Source organism: Anolis sagrei, chromosome 9 (assembly GCF_037176765.1).
Source record: "Anolis sagrei isolate rAnoSag1 chromosome 9, rAnoSag1.mat, whole genome shotgun sequence".
NCBI lineage: Eukaryota > Metazoa > Chordata > Lepidosauria > Squamata > Dactyloidae > Anolis > Anolis sagrei.
In genome coordinates, this window is record NC_090029.1 from 11830187 (window position 1) to 11851552 (window position 21366).

At 41.2% G+C, this 21366-nt stretch overlaps 1 protein-coding gene across 1 annotated transcript; it reads right to left on the reverse strand.

The window, feature by feature from the left end:
• Positions 1-1042: 1042 nt before the first annotated feature.
• PSMA4 (proteasome 20S subunit alpha 4) lies at positions 1043-21068 on the reverse strand. Its single transcript, XM_060755710.2, has 9 exons — positions 20981-21068; positions 16083-16108; positions 14041-14083; positions 13784-13946; positions 10947-11024; positions 9807-9895; positions 7113-7243; positions 3375-3498; positions 1043-1408 (listed from the first exon to the last, which is right to left on the reverse strand). Exons 2-9 carry the CDS (start codon positions 16083-16085, stop codon positions 1254-1256), a joined length of 786 nt encoding a protein of 261 aa, XP_060611693.2. The 5' UTR covers positions 16086-16108; positions 20981-21068; the 3' UTR covers positions 1043-1253.
• Positions 21069-21366: the final 298 nt, after the last annotated feature.

Sequence of the window (21366 nt, forward strand, 5' to 3'; positions counted from 1 at the left end):
CCACTTGCCTAGTTTCTAACAGACCTCCCAACCTCTGAGGATGCCTGCCATAGATGTGGGTATAACATCAGGAGAGAATGCTTCTGGAACATGGCCAGGCAGCCACCCAAATTTATTTATTATTTATTTACGATATTTATATGCTGCCCTTCTCACCCCGAAGGGGACTCAAAGCGGCTTACAAGGTATATATTACATACAATATATTATTAGCATAGTACAATTTCAGCATTAAACATTGCTATATTGTAATATTATTATTAGTAATATTACATGTAATATAAATACATAATTATAATATATTATTATATTGCATTGCATTATAATATTATAAATATTATATGTATATACAATATATTATATTATATTATATTATATTATATTATATTATTAGAATAGCACAGGAGACAAGGTGGAACTGTCCCCTGGCCCTCTCTCTCAAATCCTACATGTTCCACTGCTGACTGTGATTTTTTGGGTTTTTTTTTTTTTTTTGTCGTGTCAGGAGCGACTTGAGAAACTGCAAGTCGCTTTTGGTGTGAGAGAATTGGCCGTCTGCAAAGATGTTGCCCAGGGGATGTTGCCCGGATGTATTGATGTTTTTATCATCCTTGTGGGAGGCTTCTCTCAAGTCCCCGCATGAGGAGCTGGAGCTGATAGAGGGAGCTCATCCGCCTCTCCCCGGATTTGAACCTGTCGGTCTTCAGTCCTGCTGGCACGGGAATTTAACCCACTGTGCCACCGGGGGCTCCAGTTTTTTTTTTTTTTTGTGCTTTCCAGTTATAACAATTTGAAGACTATTTCCACAACTAAAAGCGGTGTGGAAAGGAACATATCTAAAATCAGAAACAGTATAGAACACCTCCGTCTTCTCCTTGGATCCCCAGGCAAAATAATAGCCACCCAACTACTTTTAAAAAAATGAGGCAAACACCACTTTTCTGCTGAAAATCTTTCCAAGCAACCATAAATACCAAATCTAATTGTTTCTTTTCAGGATCAGCATATTAAATCTTACTTCAGTCAATCAAAACTCTGACAGTACCATTCTAAAGATTTTATTTTATTATGTAATAAAAAAAGAAATAAAGATGAAGAGCTGAGACATTATTATTCACTGAGGAAAAAAAGTTACCGTTTCCAATGGTGAAAGGAGCTGTTCAATAAACCAAGATTCATGGCTCCTTGACTTCGCTGTTAAGGTCAGAAGTAGTTTATTGAAATGGCCCTCCACCATTGTTAAGGTGCCTGGTTTATTTATCTTTCTCTTTCTGTTCTTTTTCTTTCTTTTCGCGCTCTGCTTTGGCTTCTTCCGCTTCGTGTTGCTTTATCAACACTTCCACTTCTTTTTGCTTCAAAACCCTTATGATGGTCTTTCCGTTCTCTCTCGTCAGGGTCGCAATTTCAACTGAAAGAGAAAGCATTCCAATATTAGTAATGTTCGTTTGCGGGATTAACATAACTCAAAAACCACTGGGCAAATTGACACTACATTTGGACACAACAAACCTATCAGGCCAATGAGTGACCATCACTTATAAAAATACTGGAAAACACAGCGGAAGGGACTTAAAAAGACAATAATAATAATAAATACATTAAAAATTAATAATAATAATAATAATAATAATTAGAAATCCAGCACTGTAAAGCTAGGCTACTGTTCCTGAGCATGCACAGATGGTCATAGAAATAGGAATGGTAGAAGGATTATGAGAACGGAATCTGATTTTTACTGAGGCGTTGATGACTATGTTGTGTTGTCTTGTATTGTCTGTCGTGTATGTTGTGTTTTAACTAATTGTTATTGTTATATAAATTGCATTGTAAACCGCATTGAGTCGCCGAATTAGGCTGAAAAATGCGGTATAAAAATAAAGCAAATAAATAAATAAATAAATAAAAATATAATAATAATAACATAGAATAATATAATAATAAATATATAATAATATAAATAATACAATAATAAAATAATAATAGAATCTATATAAATAAAAATGTAAAGTTAGTTTGTGGGATGCACATAACTCAAAAACCACCGGGCAAACTGACACCAAATTTGGACACAGTACACCTCTCAGGCCAATGAGTGACCATCACCCATTAAACACTGAAAAACACAGCAGGAGAGACTTAAAAAGCGAAAAAATACATTACAATGCATGCGCAAAACCACATATATATACACAAACACACATATACAAAGACTGTGCCACAGCAATGCGTGGCAGGGGATGGCTAGTAACAATATAAAACAGTATAAAACAATATAAAGCAGTATAAAAACCATCAAACAGTCAGCGGTCACCAGTTTAAATCATCATCCAAGGGGCAAATTATGTAACAAAATTTGCAAAAAAAATCTGTTCCTGGTTTGAAAGTAATATTTCCTATTTAATTGTGTGCTACTTATGGTACTTTGAAAGTAGTTGTTATACTCCAGAAACTTTGTTTTTGTGGTTGCCACAAACTAGGTTGAATTGGTTGAGACTCTATCACAGTGGTTCTCAACCTGGGGTCCCCAGATGTTTCTGGCCTACAACCCCCAGAAATCCCGGCCGGTTTACCAGCTGTTAGGATTTCTGGGAGTTGAAGGCCAAACACATCTGGGGACCCCAGGTTGAGAACCACTGCTCTATCAGATATTCATTGAAAAACTACAGCAAAAATGTGCTGCAGAATGCCCCACGAAAACTTTTTTTTTTTTTTTGCAGTTTAGTAAACTTTTGCCATGTTCAGTTCTTGTGGGTTTTTTCGGGCTATATGGCCATGTTCTAGAGGCATTTCTCCTGACGTTTCGCCTGCATCTATGGCAAGCTTCCTCAGAGGTGATTCCGGCCATGAAAGCCTTCGACAATACATTTTGCCATGTTGTTCTGATAGAACCTATTAGGAAAGGACATGTATAACCCAGGAACAAAAATGGTGTCACATAGTGTTCTGTTGTGTTCTTGCCCTGCCTCCAGCTCAATGAATGCTAAGGCACCCTTGATTCCATTACGGAAAGACATGGAAAGAAGTACTTTAACATAGAGAGAGAACAGAGACAGCGTTTGAACAGCAAACGAGAAGTTGCATTTTTTCAGTGCAGCCTTGTTTACACTTCGTCTCCGATCAGCAATGGTTGCAAAAATAATCCAGCAGTTCCCAGAACGAGGATAAATACCCACAAATTGTGTTATTAAACAAAAAATGTATCAAGTGGAAAAAGCACACCTTCTGTATTTGGAAGGTACTGCTATTCATATTTTTTCTAACAAGCTTCTTGTACTGAATCACGTGTATTAATGACAGAATGAAAGAACGGTTGTCCCCAGAGACAGATAAAATATCTTACCAATATTGATAGTCAAAGGCACAGAAATGCTCACCTTTCTCTGCAGAGAGTTTACTGACATCCATGGTTTTGTTCAGAACCTTGACAGCTAAGGCCAGGGCGGATTTCAAGGTCATTTCTCCCTCTTTGTAGTCTTGCTTTAACATCGAAACTGCTGCCTGTTAAAGAAGGCAAGAGCGGGAATTTTCAATGCAGGTTTGTGGAGGCAGCAAAACATGGTTAGCTAAAACCGAGCTCCAGAGGTTTCTATCTTGCACTTCCTGACACAAAGGCTACTATGTATTATCAAAGTCTTTTGTGACCAAAATTTATTTATTTATTTATTTACATCACTTATATCCCGCCCATATCAGCCCGCAGGCGACTCAGGGCGGTCTACATCGGCACAATTCGATGCCATCAATACAATACAACAGCAAAAACAATTAGTACATTTAGACAAAAAAGACAAAAAGAAAGTGCAATAACAATTTAAAAAAGCTATATCCTCTCATTCCAATCCTCATCTGTTTCATTGTCTTGGCCGTTCCTGGGTCATTCTCCATCTCAAGCTTGACTATCTATTCCGGGGTTCCGAATGCTTGCTCGAAGAGCCAGGTTTTTACTCTCTTCCGAAAAGTCAGGAGGGAGGGGGCTGATCTAATATCCCTAGGCAGGGAGTTCCACAGCTGAGGGGCCACCACAGAGAAGGCCCTGTCCCTCGTCCCCGCCAAGCATGCTTGAGAAGCAGACGGGATCGAGAGTAGGGCCTCCTCAGATGATCTTAACTTCCTGGAGGGTTTGTAAGAAGAGATGCGTTCGGATAGGTAGGCTGGGCCAGAACCGTTTAGGGTCTACTGGATTGCTGTGAGTTTTCAGGGCTGTATGGCTATATTCCAGAAGCTTTCTCTCCTGACGTTTCTGTCAGAGATTGGCGATGTCCAGCGGAAGGAATGTTAGATCAGCAGACACTGAGTTGTAAAATAAGGACTCTGCAGGCTTTGAGTTATAAAAGAAACTAAGTTTACTAAGTACATTCAACAGACACATCTTTCTACAGCGAGCTATAATTCAGGAACTAGTCAAAACCTAAAACCTCTTCACACCTGCTTATCTTCTCTTGTTGAGATTGGCTACTCCCTTCTGTTCCCAGCAAGAGCAAACCTTATCTTACTTTTCTCAAGTTCACTTAATCACAGCCTCATAGTATAAACATTCTGCACAGCATTTTTAATTCACAGTGGCATGCATATTTGCAATATACAGAAGCACATTTAAAACACATACATAACTAAATTAATCCTGAAAGTTTCACCCACATCTATGGCAGGCATCCTCAGAGTTTGTGAGGTTTGTTGGAAACTAAATAGTTCTGGCCCGGACTAACTGTCCGAACGTATCTCATCCCACAAACCATCATGAAGTTTAAGATCTTCAGGAGAAGCCCTGCTCTCGATAATAATAATAATAATAATAATAATAATAATAATAATTATTATTATTATTATTATTATTATTATTATTTATACCCCGTCACCATCTCCCTGACGGGGACTCGGGGCGGCTTACATGAGGCCAAGCCCGGACAACATATTATAGCAAGACAAAACCAAAACATAAGCAACAAGCAACAAAATCAAAATTACATTAAAAAAACAAACATATGAATACAGGCCTGTAGCCAGGATTTCGTTTGGGGGGGGGAGTTGGGGGGGGGCTGAGTTTCGGGGGGGGGGGCTGAGTCTGAGTGAAAGAGGGTCTAGCCTAGCAAACCTTTTGTATCATTACCCCAATACCCCCGTGCATATGGGATATATTGAGTATGGTGATCAGATCATGATATGAATAAACATAACAGTTTAAATAATGCACCAGTAAGGCCTTTTCGCGAACCACCATGAGAATTTCGGGAGGGGGGGGGGCTGAAACCCCTCAAGCCCCCCCCCCCCCCCCCCCCCCCCCGGCTACATGCCTGTATGAATTCAGTAACAAATAAACACAATCGCAGTGACAGTGGGTGGGCCACATGTGCAGGATAAAATGTTAAAAAACTCAAATGAGATAAGAATAGGAGCAAGTTATTTGCAGGGACGAGAGACAGGGCCTTCTCAGCAGTCGCCTCCCGCCTATGGAACGCCCTCCCTAGAGATATCAGATTGGCCACCTCCCCCTTGTCTTTTAGAAGGAAAATCAAGACCTGGTGATGGGACCAAGCATTTGATCAGTGAGCAGCAAGTGGAGGAAGATCACACAATTTATGGCAATGAATTGACCTGCACTGGTTTTTGGATTTCGATTTTAATGGATGTGTTTTAATTGTTTTAATTTTAAATATTTTGATTGTACTGTGGTTGTTTTTATCATGCTAGCATTGGCTTTTGTTAGGCTGCCCTGAGTCTCCCTTCGGGGGGAGAAGGGCGGGGTATAAATATAGGAAATAAATAAATAAAAATAAATAAATAAACTAGGCAAGTGAGGTTTGTATATCTGTGGAATGATGTCCAGGGTGAATGAAAGAACTCTTGTCTGCTTGAAGCAAGTGTGAAAGTTTCTGGACTGTATCACCATGTTCCAGAAGCATTCTCTCCTGACATTTCTCCCACATCTATGGCAGGCATCCTCTGGGGTTGTGAGGTTTGTTGGAAACTAGGCAAGTGAGGTTTTTATTTATTATTTATTTCGAGCTTTTGTAACCCGGTCTTCTTGACCTCCGAAGAGGGACTCAGGCCAGCTAACAGCAGAGGGTTAAAATACAATAAGATAAACCACAGTAAACATCATAATACAATAGTACAAAAATACATTAAAATATATCTGTGGAATAATGTCCAGGGTGGGGGAAGGAACTCTTGTCTGCTTGAGTTTCTGTAATAAAACAACTACATTCAAAGAACACAGCAATGCCCAAACAGAAATCAAGGAACATGAAAGGCACTGCAGACTAATTCAACCAGAGAAGTCAGCCATAGCAGAGCATCTGAGGAAACAACCTGGACATAGCATATTATTATTGGAGAACACAGAAATGCTGGACCACCCTCACAACCACCATGTCAGACTACACAGAGAAGCCATTGAAATCCACAAGAAGTGTGTGGACAATTTCAACAGAAAGGAAGAAACTATGAAAATGAACAAAATCTGGCTGTCAGTATTTTTAAAAAAAAAACCCGCTAAAATCAGGACAGTAAATAAAGAGTAACACTAAAAAACTGGGGAATTTCAGACAAGAAACAATCAGGGCCAGGTAATCAACTCCCCACAAAGGATTCCCCAGGCAGGAAGCAGCCAGGCTTTGAAGCTGCAAGGCCATTCAAAGCTAATCAAGCTGGCCATTTGCAACATTCAAACTTGCAGACAAGAATTCCTTCTCCCACCATGGACATTCCCCTGATGTTGCCTAGTTTCCAACAGACCTGCCATAGAATTTCAACCGAAATTAGGAAACTATGAAAATGAACAAAATCTGGCTGTCAGTATTATTTTTTTTTAAAAAAAAACAACTCTAAAATCAGGACAGTAAATAAAGAGGAATACGCAAAAACTGAGGAATTCCAGACAAGAAACAATCAGAGCCAGCTAATCACCTCCCAACAAAGGGTTCCCCCAGGCAGGAACCAGATATATAAACCCCACTTGCTTAGTTTCCAACAGACCTCACAACCTCTGAGGGTGTCTACCATACATGTGGGCAAAAAGTCAGGAGAGAATGCTTCTGGAATATAGCCATACAACCCTGAAAACTCACAACAATCCACAAATGCTACTTTTCAGTACATGGAAAGAAACTCACCGCGCTGTTGTTCCCAATGCAGGTGGCTTTCCATCCGCCATAATTCCCACTGGGGTCACTCTGGTACAGCTGGAACCCATAATGCTTGTCCCAGCCGATGTACAACAGCGAAACACCAAAAGGACGCTTCCCTGAGGAAAGGCAAGGTTAGGAGCGATTTGAATTAAGCAGTCCTACTTGGAGAAAGTCAAGCCGACGACAAAATCTTTTCCTGTGAACTAGGATTTAATAAGCACTTCTGCTACTTAAGATAAGGACTGCCTAAATCCTTCACGGTTTTCTTTCCAAGGCTCTGGAAACCTTTAGCGCTCGTGTGGTACCTTCTCCCTGGCTTCTGGAGAGAAGTTAATACTTAAAGGTGATTACTTGCAAAATATCTGCAGTTTTTTAAAAACAGAATGTTCTAGGACTGATTCCCCCCCTCACATTATTCTTAAGTACGTTTCACCCGATTATTTATTTATTTACAACATTTCTATGCCGCCCTTCTCACCCCGAAGGGGACTCAGAGTGGCTTACAAGATATATATACATATAATTATATTAATTTATTAAATATATTAAATTATTAGTATAGTACAATATCAGTATTATATATTACTATATTGTACTACACCATTATATTGTAATATTATTAGTAATATTACATGTAATATAAAATATTTAATTATAATATTGTATTATTATTAGTAGTATTATATTGTATTGCACTATAATATTATAAATCTATATCTATAAAAATGTTCTGTGCGTAAGGAGTACCTTAAAAACAAAAGAACCAATGAACAAAATCACACCAAATTTGGCAACAAAACGTCTCACAACACAAGGAGTGGCCATCATTCAAAAAATTATGATTTTTTTCATTTGAGAGTTGTAGTTGCTCGGATTTATAGTTCACCTACAACCAAAAAGCGTTCTGAACTCCATCAATGATGGAATTGAACCAAACTTAGCGCACAGAACTCGCATGGGCAAGAGAAAATACTGGAAGGGTTTTGTGGGCACTGACCTTGAGTTTGCGAGTTGTAGTTCACCTACATCCAGAGAGCACTGTGGACTCAAACCATGATGGATCTGGACCAAACTTGGCACAAGCATTCAATATGCCCAAATATGAACACAGATGGAGTTTGGGGGAAATAGACCTTGACATTTGGGAGTTGTCGTCACTGGGATTCACAGTTCACATACAATCAAAGAGCATTCTGGACCCCACGAACAGCAGAATCGGGGCAAACTTCTCACACAGAACCCCCATGACCAACAGAAAATACTTAAGGCCATCCAATCCAACTTCCTTTATCAGGGCAAGAAAATGTAATCAAAGTCCTCCTCACAAAGAGCCATCCAGCCATACAGACAGACAGACAGACAGACAGATATGATTCACACACAGAGAGATATAGTATCATAGATTTGAAAGGGACCCTTTAAGAAGGACAATGATATGTTGCATGTTCCATAGTGAGCAAACCAGACAATCTCCACATTAATACTGACAAAAAAACAGCAAGAAATGCTGTTTACCCACAAGCAGAAAGAAATTACATATATTAGAAACCAACATTATACTGGGCCACAGCAACGCGTGGCAGGGGACAGCTAGTATTATATATATACAATATATTATATTATATTACAAGTAAAACACAGGAGACAAGATGGAACTGTCTTCAACTGTAGGCCCCTCTCTCTTCACTCTGGCCAAAGCAACAGTTGGTGTCGGGGGGGGGGGGGGGGGGCTCCCAACTGATGATACAGGCAGGAGACAAAACACAACCTTATCCACTTCATAGGAAATCTGCTACCAAATAGGAGCTTTTTTGTTGAATTCCAGGGACAGAGAAGCAGATGGTGGAAACAGAAGAACGGCCTGCCTCAGGGGAGCGTGTTCGCTCCATCAATGATCAACATTTACATAAATGACCAGCCACTACTAGAAGGGCCAGAGTTTCATCTATGCTGACGATCCTGCCATTACCACCCAAGCAGGGAGCTTTGAAATGGTCGAACAGAAGCTCTCCGAAGCTTTAGGTGTCCTTTATTGCCTATCACGGGGAAAACCAGCTTGCACCATCAATACTTAACATTACAGAAATTATCACCCACAGCCAGGACAGAGAGTTTCATCTATGCTGACGATCGTGCCATCACCACCCAAGCAGGGAGCTTTTCTTTCTCTCTCTCTCTCTCTCTCTTTTTCTTTTCTTCTTTTCTTTTTCCTTCCTCCCTCACTCCCATATCCCACCGTCTAAATTTCCTACTTTCCTGTCATGTTGATTGTTCCCCCTCTTTCACTGTTTGTAGGAAAAAATCTCAATAAAAATTTAATAATAATAAAAAAGAAATGGTTGAAATGATTAATAATACCTGAAGCAACTTGTCCAACTCACGGACAGCACTGTTAACTAAAAAGCATAGACTGAAGACAAGTTTGCCGCCTTGTCTTTTCTATTCTGCACAGAATATTCAGGCCAGCAAAGGACAATTTGTTCTATTCACTGAACTGATTTATCTACACCAGATATTTTTTTTAAAAAAATCCCAAGTCAGCCTTCTGCCACTTTACTGTCTGAAGATGCTCTTTCATCACACTTGAAAGCCTATCGCCATCATTTCTATAGGACAGGCTGACATTCACTGCTTTGTGAAAAAGTTATCTTCTTTGACAATTCAAGGAAATAAAATTACCCCCAAACTGAGTGTAAGCTTGCTTGATATCGCACAGGGCTGTTACCAACTGCTCACAAGGGATCGGCTCCTGATACTGCAACAGATACCTGGAACATAACAACAACAGAAAAGGAAATGCTAATATTTATTTATTTATTTATTGTATTTGTACACAGCCTTTCTCAGCCCGTAGGCGACTCAATTTTACTCAAGGGTAAAATTCAAAGCTTACAATATCATAAATACAATTAAAAACATAATATATAATAAAAATTAAACATATCAATAAAATATAATTTCATAGTGTCTCCTTGTTAAAAACGTTGCCCAGTCTCATTGTCTTTCTTCCGTTTTCCTGTTTCAGTTACTCTGCATTTGGAAACGCTTGTTCAAAAAGCCACATCTTGACTTTTTTCCGGAATGTTAAAAGGGAGGTGGATGATCTAATATCTATACGGAGGGCGTTCCACAATACAAATGCAAATAATCACATTTTAAAGAACCCTTGGAGGGGTGAGCTGTAAAATAACTAATATTTCAAATAATGTTTTTTAATGGGATTTCTTTATTTTAAATCATGCAATGGGCAATTTGGAATTGTAGGGAGATGAGTGAAAACGTTAAGTCACCAGACAGAGATCAGAATAAAGCTTTGAGGAGACAAAGGGTAGACTCAGACAGTCATTTGACAGAGCCATTTGACTGCTGCTAGATGTTTCAATTTTAATTTAACTCTCTTGAATCAAAATTTCTAATTGTTTCTCCTATTTATGCAAAATGTTACTTAAGTACCAATATTAGTATTTTGAATTCATTTTGTTATGTTTGTTTCCATGCCTTTGCAAACCATATTGGGGAATCTAGTGCAGGGATCTAGCTGAAAGAATTAATCACAGGAAACGCCAAGAGCCCCAAGTACATAGGGAACGCACAAAAGAGTAGAATCAGATCTAATCGAGGGCCTCATCTCACTAGAGAAAAAATCCACCCAAAATCCAGTTTCTGCCTCCTGCATATATATTTCAAATAATGTTAACTCCTCATTAATGCATTTTAGAGAAAGGAAAATTCCCTTAAAATAGCAGATCTAGCAAGTTTGTTTCATGGATCTAGACCCTAATTTCACTTTAAAAGCTCTAACCATTCCCAAATTCATACCTCTGTGCAATTAGCCTCAGCTCATTCGTTAATACATTGGCATCTGAAGTGATTCCAGCCACGCTGCAAGCCATATCCCTAAAACATAAAGAACATTAGCTTATGTACAATGTTCCTTTAAGTTTCAGAAGACACCCACCACCCAAAATCCCAGAACGGCTTCCGTCCCTCCAGAGGAACCGTGTACATGATCTTCACTGCACGACAGCTCCAAGAAAAAGGCAGGGAACAAAATCAACCTCTGTCCATGGCATTCATTGACCTTTGCAAAGGCATTCGACACAATGAATCGCAGCGCTCTCTGGACCATCCTCCAAAAAATTGGGTGCCCTAACAAATTTGTGACCATTCTATGGCTCCTCCATGATGACAACAGTCTTGGACAGCAATGGCTCCCAAAGAGGCCCATTTAAGGTGGAATCAGGTCTCAAACAGGGATGTGTTATTGCCCCAACTTTATTCTCCATCTTCATTGCTATGATACTTCATCTTGTTGATGGGAAGCTTCCCACCAGAGTGGAAATCATCTCTCGGACAGATGGCAAGCTATTTGACCTCAGCAGACTGAAAGCCAAAACCAAGGTTACAACAATATCTGTTATAGAACTCCAGTATGCTGATGACAACGCCGTCTGTGCGCATTCAGAAGATCTACAAGCCACTCTAAACACCTTCGCAGAAGCATACGAGAAGCTTGGCCTGTTATTGAACTTCGAGAAAACCAAAGTGCTGTTCCAGCAGTCACCAGCCAACCCCTCTCCAATGCCAGCGATACAGCTTAATGGTGTAACATTAGAAAAGATTGATCATTTCTGCTACCTTGGCAGCCACCTGTCCACCAAAGTCAACATCGACACCAAAATACAACACTGCCTGAGCTCTGCAAGTGCAGTATTATTCCGAATGAAGCAGAGAGTGTTTGAGGACTGGGACAACCATAGGGAGAAAAAGCTATTGTCCTCCCAACCCTGCTATATGCCTGTGAGACGTGGAATGTCTACAGACGTCACATGCAACTCCTGGAACTATTCCATCAGCGCTGCCTCCGGAAAATCCTGCAAATCTCTTGGGAACACAAGTGGATAAACGTCAGTGTGCTGGAAGAAGCAAAGACCACCAGCATTGAAGCGATGGTCCTCTGCCATCAACTCCGCTGGACTGGCCACGTTGTCCGGATGCCTGACCACCGTCTCCCAAAGCAGTTGCTCTACTCCAAACTCAAGAACGGGAAACGGAATGTTGGTGGGCAGGAAAAGAGATTTAAAGATGGGCTCAAAGCCAACCTTAAAAACTGTGGCATAGACATCAAGAACTGGGAAGCCCTGGCCATTGAGTGCTTTAACTGGAGGTCAGCTGTGACCAGCAGTGCCGTAGAATGTAAAGAGGCACAAATTGAAGGTGAAAGGGTGAAACGTGCCAAGAAGAAGGTGCATCAAGCAAATCCTGACCGGGACCACCTTCCACCTGGAAACCAGTGTCCTCACTGTGGAACAACATGCAGGTCAAGAACAGGGCTCCACAGTCACCTACATATCCACCGCCAAGACACCAGACTTGGAAGGCCATCATACTAGGACAACGAGGGATTGCTTAAGTAAAAGTAAATTCCTTTAAGTATGATTTTGCAAAGAGGCAGTCTTTGATAGCACTGCCTTACTCAGCTCCTGCTACAGTGATGCCTTCACTACATATTTATCGCACCTCAAGTACATGTGATTGATATATGATTTATTAATGTGCTTCAATAATAAAATGCATAGTTTCCTATACTCTAGTTCAGGGGTCCTCAAACTTTTTAAACAGAGGGCCAGGTCGCAGTCCCTCAAAATGTTAGAGGGCCGGATTATAATTTGCAAAAAAACATGAATGAATTCCTGTACACTCTGCACATATCTTATTTGTAATGCAAAAAAACCCCCAAAAAAACACAGACTTAAAACAATACAATAATTAAAACGAGTAACAATTTTAACAAATATAAACTTATTAGTATCTCAATGGGAAGTGCAGACCTGCTTCTGGCTAATGAGACAGGGTTGTTGTTGTTGTTGTTGTGTGCTTTCAAGTCAATTCAGACATAGGTTGACCCTGAGGGCCGGGTAAATGACCTTGGAGGGCCGTATCCACCCCCCAGGCCTTAGTTTGAGGACCCCTGCTTTAGGTACAACATCGGACTGGGTGTGCTGGAGGGAAGACTTCAGCAAATATGCAACAGACATCAGAGAAAAGGTCTTTTTTGGTAAAATCTTTTTGTCAACACAGAAACGGATGCAAAAAAGATGCACACCCCGCCTGCATTCTGGACATTAAGCACTTTGCATCTCGGCTTTAAAAATGCTTTTCTTGCTGAATTTGAGATGGATACTGAATAGCCAACTACTCTGCTGAAAGGAACCAAGTGAAGTAATCTAAGGACTGGATTGAGTAGCAAGGGCAGATATAAATAACTGAAATAGAACGAATGAGATGGTAAGCTGGTTTGCTGATGTGGCAAAACATCTCCCACTAGCCTTCAGGGTCAGACAATGGAGAGAAAAGGCCCTGCTTGTATTGACCCTGAGGAGAACATTAACTGAAACCGGAGCAGAGAGTGGAAATCATGTGGCCTTCATGCGGCTTCTTGACTGGTAAGTTTGACATCTAATTTTGGAGAAGACATTTCTACTTTAAATGGAGAAAATCAGTCTTACTTTGACATTAACCTTGAAAGAAGGAAACCTGTAAATGAACTTGAAAGGAAAGGGAAATGGACAGACCAGTAGCTCCCAATCTAAACACCGGTCACATGATGTGAAGACGGTTGAAGTGAGAACACTAAACAGTATAAGCATACTCACTCATTGAGCTTGTAGATTTTCTCTGAGAAAAAGACTTCGTCCAGGAGTTTGTGGATGTTGCGCCTTTCTGCTGCCAGCAGCACGCCATCGTTTGCTAGGATCCCAAGGCAGGTCCCGGCGTGCCCAATGGCTTCCATGGCATATTCCACCTGATACAGTCGCCCTACGTTTGGGGAGAAGATTAAGATTAGAGGCAATAACTTCAGAAGGCAATGAAACATGTTTTCCCCGCTTCCTCTTATCACCATGTTAATTACCTTCTGGGGAAAAGATGGTCGTTCGGGAATCATATCTTCGAGACTGCAAGGAAGGTTGAAGAGCTTCAGTGATGACACATAATAATAATAATAATAATAATAATACTTTATTTATACCCTGCTACCATCTCCCCAAGGGACTTGGTGTGGCTTACATGAGGCCAAGCCCACAGTACATCAATAAACAAAGGCAATAACAAAATAATCAATACAAAACAGTTAATATAAATCTCATAAACAAAACATAAACAATAAACAATAACACACAAGCATTTAAAAACCTATGGCCGGGCCATGCCAGCTTTTGACATGTAATGCATCTTAGCAACTTCATATTAACTAATGTATCATATATATCGAATATAAGCCAAGTTTTTCAGCCCCTTTTCACCCTAACCTTTGGCTTATACTTAAGCCAAGGTTTCTGTATACGAACCCACACGATCTCTTCAATCATCTGGAGAGGACCTACTCATGTTCCCACCTGCATCGCAAGCACGATTGGTGGGGACGAGGGAGAGCCTTCTCGGTGGTGGCCCCTCGACTCTGGAACTCACTCCCTAAGGACATCAGGTGTGCCCCATCTCTGGCAATCTTCAGGAGGAGCTTGAAAACATGGATGTTCCAGTGTGCCTTCCCAGAATAACGAACTCTTAGCATTATGTCCCCAAAAAGCACTTTATATTGATTTAGGACTGCTTGTATGTCTCTATCAATGCCTTACCTCCTGTATCTTGTTCATGCCTAGCATTATTTTTTAAACTTTAATTAATTTGGCTCAGCCATAGATTTTAATTGTGCACTGTATTTTTGTTTAATGTTTATACTTTTTGTGTTATGAGATTTATTTTAATTGCTTTGTATTGTATTGTTATTGTTTATATTGCTTGTATTGTTGTATTGTGGGCTTGGCCTCATGTAAGCCGCAACGAGTCCCATGGGGAGATGGTAGCGGGGTATAAATAAAGTTTTATTTATTATTATTATATTATATTGTTATTATTTATTATTTTATTCTGTCATTATTATTATTTTATTACATTTATTATTCTACTCTATTATTATTGTTATTATTACATTTAATATTTTACTCTATTATATCATTTAAAATAATTATATATATATTTATAGTACATGTAATATTACTAATAATATTACAGTACAGTAGTATAGTACGATACAATAATATATAATGCTAATATTGTGCTGTGCTAATAATATAATATATTGTATACACAAATATTGATAAAATACTAGTAATAATACAATATAATAATGATATATTTTATACTACATGTAATATTACTAATAATATTACAGTATAGTGGTATAGTACAGTATATTAATATATAATACTGATATTGCACTATGCTAATAATATAATATATTGTATGTATATATACCTTGTAAGTCCCCTTTGGGGTGAGAAGGGCGGCATATAAATGCCGTAAATAAATAAATAATAATAAATAAATGTCTCACAAGGAATCTCTTGGTCCTCCAGCACGACTGACGCTGGACGTTGGACACAGAATTGTGTTAGAGATTCTTAAACAGAATACATTAAGCCAGTGAATGATCAAATCTGATGAAGTCCAGCTCAAAAATGTGGAGGGTGGACTGTACTATCAAATAACCCATACCTTATCTATATAAATAAAAATGTAATGTTTGTTTGTGGAATGAACATAACTCAAAAACCACTGGGTGGATTGACACCAAGTTTGGACACAGTACACCTATCAGGCCAATTGACCATCACTCATAAAAACACTGAAAAATATAGCAGAAGAAACTTAAAAAGCCAAAAAAAACAAAAAAATTACATTATAATGCATGCACAAAACCATATATATATATATATATATATATATATATATATATATATATATATGCAAACACATACACACACACAAAACACATATACACAGACTGGGCCACAGCAACATGTGGCAGGGGACGGCTAGTTTAGCATAAACCTTCCCATCACGTTTGATTGCACTCATTTCCACACAAACTACCAAACCAGTTCAAAAACTCACCATAGTGTTCCTAGGTCTGTGCTAGGCTGTAAAAGACAAAAAAACACTGGTAAGACAGACATAGCTTCCTAGTCCTAAGACTGCTAAGAAATACATAACAAGCTTTCTTCTTCTGCTGTAGTGATTGTGAAAGCAAAAGTAGAGACACGTGGACAATGTCAATTAATCCTGACGGATAAAGCAGTTTTTCTTCACAATGCATTGCTAACAATCAATGTCACAAAATATCACTTGACTTATTTTCACACTGGGGTGGAAAAGCACACAACCTTCAAAACAAAGCCATTGCCAAGAAAAGCTCAGAAATTTGGAATGATGAATTCTGAGGTCAGGAATGGCATTTAATTTTCTTAGCAAAATTCATTAGAAAAATTTTGTCACTGCCTTCTGAGACTGGGAGAATGTGACTTTTTCCATGCAAGAACACACAAGATGAGTGCACAGCAGACAAGATCACTCTGCTGGCGGTTGTACTGGATCATACGTTGAACGCTTCCCAAGTGTCTAGGACTGTGTGATGTTTCGGCGAATAATGCGTGCAGATCCCAGTAAGGTGGCCTTCTGCAGCTGGCAGATGGAAACTTTGTCAGCGTCGATTGTGTTTAAGTGCAGGCCAAGGTCTTTAGGCACTGCACCCAGTGTGCCCGATCACCACTGGGACCACCTTGACTGGCTTGTGCCACAGTTTTTGCAGTTCGATCTTTAAATCCTCATATTGTGTCATTATCGTGTTGTTGTTATTATTATTATTTTGCAAGCTGTTTTCATGACTGAGTGTGGATTTCAATCCTGATTTCCTGTGCAACCCTAAAGTGCTATGTGATCACTGTCTGTGTTATACTATTTACTGTATAAATATATAAAACACATCGAGTTGCCTGTCATTGAACATCGAGAAAACCAACGTGCTCTTCCAGCAGTCACCAGCCAATCCCTCTCCAATGCCAGAAATACAGCTTAATGATGTAACATTAGAAAATGTGGACCATTTATGCTCCCTTGGCAGCCACCTCTCCACAAAAGTCAACATTGACACCGAAATACAACACTGGCTGAGCTCTGCGAGTCCAGCATTCTTCCGAAAGAAGCAGAGAGTGTTTGAGGACTGGGACATCCATAGGGATACCAAGGTGCTTGTTTATAAAACTATTGTTCTCCCAATCCTGCTATACGCCTGCGAGACGTGGACAGTCTACAGACGTCACATGCAACTCCTGGAATGATTCCATCAGCGCTGCCTCCGAAAAAAAATGCAAATCTCTTGGGAAGACAAGCGGACAAATGTCAGCATGCTGAAAGAAGCAAAGACCACCAGCACTGAAGTGATGGTGCTCTGCCATCGACTCCGCTGGACTGGCCACGTTGTCCGGATGCCCGACCACCGTCTCCCAAAGCAGTTGCTCTACTCCGAACTCAAGAACGGAAAACGGAATGTTGAAGGACAGGAAAAGAGATTGAAAGATGGGCTCAAAGCCAACCTTAAAAACTGTGGCATAGACACCGAGAACTGGGAAGCCCTGCCTGTTGAGAGCTCCAGTTGGCGGTCAGCTGTGACCAGCAGTGCTGCAGAATTTGAAGAGGCACGAATGGAGGGCGAAAGAGAGAAATGTGCCAAGAAGATGGCGTGTCTAGCCAAACCCAACCGGGACCGCCTTCTACCTGGAAACCGATGCCCTCACTGCGGGAGAAGATGCAAGTCAAGAATAAAGCTCCGAGGGCACCTACGGAAACAACGCCAGGACACTACTCTTGGACGACCATCATCCTCGGACTACGAGGGATCGCCTAAGTAAGTAAGTAAGAGAGAGAGGGGCGGCATACAAATACAGTAAATAAATAGTAATTAAATACTGTACTGATTTGTTTTGCTGTAGGTTGTCCCAAGTCCCTTTGGGGAGAGGAGGCGAGATACAAATGAAGCTTATAATGCTTATTATTTGGTTGCTGTAGGTTTTTTTCGGGCTATATGGCCATGTTCTAGAGGCATTCTCTCCTGATGTTTCGCCTGCATCTATGGGTGGTGACAGTCTTGTTGAGAAGGAGACGACTTCCTAGTAACTGAATTCCCAAACCTGGGTGAACATTGCTCTGAGAAGACTTGTAAACAATTGGACTTTCTACCTCTGAAGTGTGATGCATGTGAAGATGTCTTCTGTAAAGACCACTTTGAACGGACAAGCATCCTGAGCTCTGAGGATTACCTGGGAAGGAATCCCACTGGAGCATTGCAACACACCCAAATCCCTGGGAGTAATCTGGACCGTGCTCTGACCTACAAGAAGCACTGCTTAAACATCAAGCAAAAAGTGGGTGCTAGAAATAATATAATACGAAAGCTGACTGGCATAACCTGGGGATCACAACCAGACACAGTGAAGGCATCTGCCCTTGCGCTGTGCTACTCTGCTGCGGAGTATGCATGCCCAGTGTGGAACACATCTCACCACGCTAAAACAGTGGATGTGGCTCTTAATGAGACATGCCACATTATCACGGGGTGTCTGCGCCCTACACCACTGGAGAAACTACACTGTTTAGCCGGTATTGCACCACCTGACATCCGCTGGGAAGTAGCAGCCAATAGTGAAAGGACCAAGTCAATGACATCTCCAGCTCATCCCTTGTTTGGGTATCAGCCAGCACGTCAACAAATTAAATCAAGAAATAGTTTTCTTAGATCTACAGAGACACTTGCTGGAACACCTCAGCAAGCGAGAGTCCAAAAATGGCAGGCTCAAACCCAATGGCTAATACCCATTGAGAGACTCCCTCCTGGGCACACAGAAGACTGGGCGAGTTGGAAGGCGCTGAACAGACTGCGTTCTGGCACCACGAGATGCAGAGCCAACCTCAAGAAATGGGTCTACAAAGTGGAATCCACGACACGCGTGTGTGGAGAAGAGCAAACCACTGACCACCTGCTGCAATGCAACCTGAGCCCAGCCACATGCACAATGGAGGACCTCCTTGCGGCGACACCAGAGGCACTCCAAGTGGCCAGATACTGGTCAAAGGACATTTAATCAACTACCAAGCTTGCAAACTCTGTGTTTTGTCTGTTTGTTTATTTGTTTTTGTTAAAAATGTAATACAACTGTCTGTTTGCTGATGACACGGTAAATAAATAACCCCCATCTATTTCAGGCATCCTCAGAAGTTGTGAGGTCTGTTGGAAACTAGGGAAATTGGGTTTATATATCTGTGGAATGATGTCCAGAGTGGGAGAAAGAACTCTTGTCTGTTGGAAGGGAGTGTAAATGTTGCAATTGGCCACCTTGATTAGCATTGCCAAGCCTTGTAGCTTCAAGGCCTGCCTGACTCCTGCCTGAAGGAATCCTTTGTTGGGAGGTGTCAGCATATTATTTGAGAACAAGGAAATGCGGGACCACTCTCAGAACCACTGGCCACCTGCTGCAATGCACCCTGAGCCCTGCCACATGCACAATGGAGGACCTTCTTGCGGCAACACCAGAGGCACTCCAAGTGGCCAGATACTGGTCAAAGAACATCTAATCAACTACCAAGCTTGCAAACTTTATTTATTTATTTACTTACTTACTTTATTTGTATACCGCACTATCTCAGCCCGTAGGCGACTCAGTGCGGTTTACAACAGGTCAATATACAAAGTGCAAAGCATTAGCATTAACATTTAAACAATAACTAAAGCAACTAAAACAATACAACGACACATCAGTAAATCAACATGACATCAATACATCCATATAACTAATCCAACTCACTGCTCACTGGAAGGAAGGATACTAGAGACAAAGTTGAAGTACTTTGGCCACATCATGAGGAGACAGCAAAGCCTAGAGAAGACAATGATGCTGGGGAAAGTGGAAGACAAAAGGAAGAGGGGCCGACCAAGAGCAAGATGGATGGATGGCATCCTTGAAGTGACTGGACTGACCTTGAAGGAGCTGGGGGTGGTAACGGCCAACAGGGAGCTCTGGCGTGGGCTGGTCCATGAGGTCACGAAGAGTCGGAGACGACTGAACGAATGAACAACAACAACAAATCCAACACGTCTCATCAGTAAAGTCATAATCCGATCTCCTCGTCCATTATTCCAAGTTCCAAATTCCAAGTTCCAAACTCAGTCAATTGATTGCACTACTTAATTGAATGCCTGTTCAAAGAGCCAGGTCTTCACTCTTCTCCTGAACGCCAGCAGGGAGGGGGCCGATCTAACGTCTGCGGAAAGGGCGTTCCACAGCTAAGGGGCCACCACTGAGAAGGCCTTGTCTCTCGTCCCCGTCAGCCGTGCTTAATGTCCTAACTGGTTCATAGGGGGTGATGCGTTCGGACAGATAGGTCGGGCCAGAACCGTTTAGGGCTTTAAAAGCTAAAGCCAGCACTTTGAATTGTGCCCGGTAGCAAATTGGCAGCCAGTGGAGCTGGCGCAACAGAGGAGTTGTATGCTCCCTGAGTGCCGCTCCTGTTAGCATCCTGGCTGCCGATCGTTGGACCATTTGTAGCTTCCGAGCCGTCTTCAAAGGCAACCCCACGTAGAGAGCGTTGCAGTAATCTATACGGGATGTAACCAGTGCGTGGACTACCGTGGCCAAGTCAGGGTTTTGTCTTTGTGTTTTGTCTGCCTGTTTGTTTGTTTTGTTCTGTTAGAAATGTAATACAATTGACTGGTTGCCCTGACACGAGAAATAACTAAATAAGGCCTCATTTGGCCCAGGCCTTTTCCAGAGAGTGACAGCCTTGCCGAGTCATCCTCGCCCCAAGAATCCTCCTCGCCCGACGGAGAAGACAGAGAAGGGCTGAAGAGGCACGAACAGGGACACGGAAGATCCTCGAAGGTCCCGGGCTCAGGCTGCCTCGCAAGAAAGGCCGACTAGGCCCCAAAAGCCCCCTTTCCCTCCCTCAGAAGTAACACTTACCCTCAGTTCCGCCTCAGCCGGTATCCAAAATGGCCGCCACTCCCCGCGCAAGCGCACTGCGCTAACTATAGAGAGGGGGCGTGGCTTCGGACAGAGCGTTCGTTCCTCGGAAGTTCCCATTGGCCCGCTACGTTACTTCAGACCGGACTTCCGTGTCGCCAGAAACGCCATGATGAGTGTGGGCATTTGAGATCATCCTTCCCATCTAAAGTGCATCAGATCTTGCCAGCAAGGAATCAAAGCTGCAGTAGGCTGGATCCCATGTATTTCTGCAGTTTCATAGATTCCATGTATTTTAATTTATTTTCACTCTTTCTAATCTTGTGTTTTGATCCCATTTCAATATTTATATTTACACATTTTAATTTTAATTAATTTTATGCTTA